The sequence below is a fragment of the Bufo gargarizans genome, chromosome 6 (assembly GCF_014858855.1).
Source record: "Bufo gargarizans isolate SCDJY-AF-19 chromosome 6, ASM1485885v1, whole genome shotgun sequence".
Lineage (NCBI taxonomy): Eukaryota > Metazoa > Chordata > Amphibia > Anura > Bufonidae > Bufo > Bufo gargarizans.
Genome location: NC_058085.1, coordinates 108,812,206 through 108,815,168, shown reverse-complemented (window position 1 = coordinate 108,815,168; position 2,963 = coordinate 108,812,206). Strand labels below are relative to the sequence as shown.

General features: G+C 44.2%; 1 protein-coding gene across 1 annotated transcript; it reads left to right on the top strand.

Moving 5' to 3' along the window:
- The first annotated feature begins 807 nt into the window (after positions 1-807).
- LOC122942007 (E3 SUMO-protein ligase ZBED1-like) lies at positions 808-2,211 on the top strand. The gene is made up of 2 exons (XM_044299502.1): positions 808-1,075; positions 1,169-2,211. Exons 1-2 carry the CDS (start codon positions 808-810, stop codon positions 2,209-2,211), a joined length of 1,311 nt encoding a protein of 436 aa, XP_044155437.1.
- Positions 2,212-2,963: the final 752 nt, after the last annotated feature.

Genomic DNA, 2,963 nt, shown 5'->3' with positions numbered 1-2,963 from the left:
CTGACAGCAAATGGCATGGGGCTGATCGCTAATGATTTGCTAGCTATACAATGAATACCACATAAAAATATTGTTTTTAAAAAGCAATTAGCAATACGTTAGTAATAGTTTAAGAGACGGTTTGTCTTATTAGAGACGAGTACTTGATTCGATTGCTAAAATAATAGTTTCCTGCAGGTGCCCTATATGTCATCAAGATCAACTTCATGGAGGAGCTTACAGCATGTGGGGAGGAGGAGTCGGAGGTGCTCATAAAGAAGACCGGTGCAACATCTGTCATATGGACCTGGTTTGGGTTTAAGGAGTCGGATGTGGAGCAGAAAAATATAATCTGCAAAATATGCCGGGCGACAATAATTGCGAAGAGAGGGAATACAACCAATTTGTTTCATCACCTCAAAATGAAGCACGTTTTGGAATACCAAGATAGCCAAAAACTGCGCCTTCCTCCACAAACGGCCAGTCAGTCTATTGGAAAGAAAAAAGGTGGCCCTGCCGGGCCTGCCCACCAGCAGACTGATATTGTGAAAGCATTTTCTAAAGGCACTTCGTATGACAAAAAAAAACGGCGGTGGATTGATATTACAAATGCCATTACCCTATACCTGTGTAAGGACATTTTGCCGTTTCTTACAGTGGAGAAAAGCGGCTTTCAGAACATGATTAAGACACTCGATCCACGTTACGAGGTACCTAGCCGCAAATACTTTAGCCAAACTGTATGACAAAGTCCGCGAGCAAGTAAAGAACGAACTCCGGAGCATAAAATACTATGCAACTACTACAGACTTGTGGTCAAGTCGCACAATGGAGCCTTACATTAGTCTCACAATCCACTTCATCAATGACGAGTGGAAGTTGTGCAGCAGATGCCTACAGACATCTTATTTTCCCGAGGATCATACAGGTGAACTGATATCTCAGGGATTGAAGGAAGCGCTCGAGTCATGGGGACTTAAAGAAGAGTTACAAGTCTGCATAACCACCGACAATGGCACAAATATTGTGAAAGCAGTGGAAATTAACGGCTGGACAAGACAGCAGTGCTTTGGTCACAGGCTCCACCTCGCCATAGGTAGGTAGACGACCCGTTTCTTTTAGTCCTAGACTAGTTACATTATGCAGGGGTTGATGTGCTGCTAACGATATCTTCCAATTTTGTCCTTAGAGAGAAGTGTGAAAGATGCCCGTGTTGAACATGCCATTGGCAAATGCAAGAAAATTGTGAGTGCCTTTTCTTACGCTTGGAAAAGGAAGAGAGAAATGGCTAATGCCCAGGCTGAGCTAAACCTGCTTCCTCACCGCCTCATCACTGAAACACCAACAAGATGGGGGTCTCGACAACAGATGATTCAGCGGCTGCTCGAACAAGAGAAGGCCATATCACAGGTCCTGAAAGCAGACCGGAAAACCAGGCACCTGGTACCAACTTTGCAGGACATTGATGTGTTAGAATCTATGAACAAGACCCTCAGTCCCCTGTTGGAGTTTACAGATGCTCTGTCTGGAGAAGAGTATGTGAGTGTGTCGACTGTCAAACCTGTGCTTCACCTTCTAAACAACACAGTTCTTCCTCTAGCTGATGATGACATTGACACAGAACTGACGAAGGACTTGAAGACAGCCATCCTCAAGTATTTAAATGAGAAGTACTCGGACGTTGCAACTGATGACCTCCTGGATATGGCCTCCTTGGTCGACCCACGCTTCAGATCATCATATATAGCAGATGACCGAAGAAAGTTCATCTTCACAAAGGCAGTAGCAGAAATTCAGGCACTGCTAGAGACGCAAGCTGTGTCTGCCACAGAGTCATCATCACCATCACACACAAGCACAGGAGCTGCTGGAGAAGCCCAGAGAGAACCCAAGAGGAGTAAACGAAGTCTGGGCAGCTTTTTAAAAAATGCATCTGCTCAGCCTGGCCCAGCTACCCTCACCGACAGAGAAGCGATTAAAATTGAGCTTAAGAGTTACCTGCAGGCACTGGATGTAGAAGGAGAAGCTGACCCACTGGAGTGGTGGAGGTTGCACCAAGCTAATTTTCCCAGGGTGGCAAGCCTAGCCAAGAAATATCTTTGCATTCCTGCCACAAGTGCCCCTTCAGAAAGGGCATTCAGCACCAGTGGCAATATAGTAACATGCCACCGATCTGCACTGAAGCCCGAGACTGTGGACAAACTTGTGTTCCTGGCGAAAAACCTTGGCTGAAGTGCATTATGTAATTGACAGGACCCTTCAGGAGGCGTGCAACGCTATACTCCTGTATTTATTATCTCCTTATTGATGACTCCAGAGGACCTGAGCGTTACGCACCCGAGGCCACTGAATAGTTTTATTGAGAGATTCTACTTTATTGATATATCCTTTAAAATCACTAGTGTTAGACAAGGAAGTGGAACTCAAAAATGTGATTAAAAAATTACTCAGGGAGTTCAGTTTATAGGGAAGGGACGTGGCCTCCCTCAGTAATTTTAATCACATTTTTGAGTTCCTTGTCTAACACGAAGTGACTTTAAAGGATATCAATAAAGTAGAATTTTAATAAAACTATTCAGTTCCTCTGGACCAATAAGGAGATATTAAATGTAACGGCACGCAAGGCTGATGTTCAGTCGCACTACATTTTGATTTGCAAGTTTGCAATTTGTTATATGTTTAAAGGGAACCTGTACTGTCCTGTCCTGTCATCACCTTTATGCTGACCTCACTGAAACAGCGCAGCATAAAATAATGACAAAAATGCTGATTTCAGCAGTGTGTCACTCATCAGCTAAAAGTAAGTGGTTGCTGAGAACCAGCGTCATAAACATTGCAGCCCAGGCCTTGAAAATAGTCAAATCTACCTGAGAAGAGTCCTGGGACAGTTATTCATATTCTCCTTCTCCTGCTCTCCACCATCATCTGATGATTGGCAGTTCTCTCCTAGAAAGAAGGGGGGGACATGCTGCATTTTCTGCATA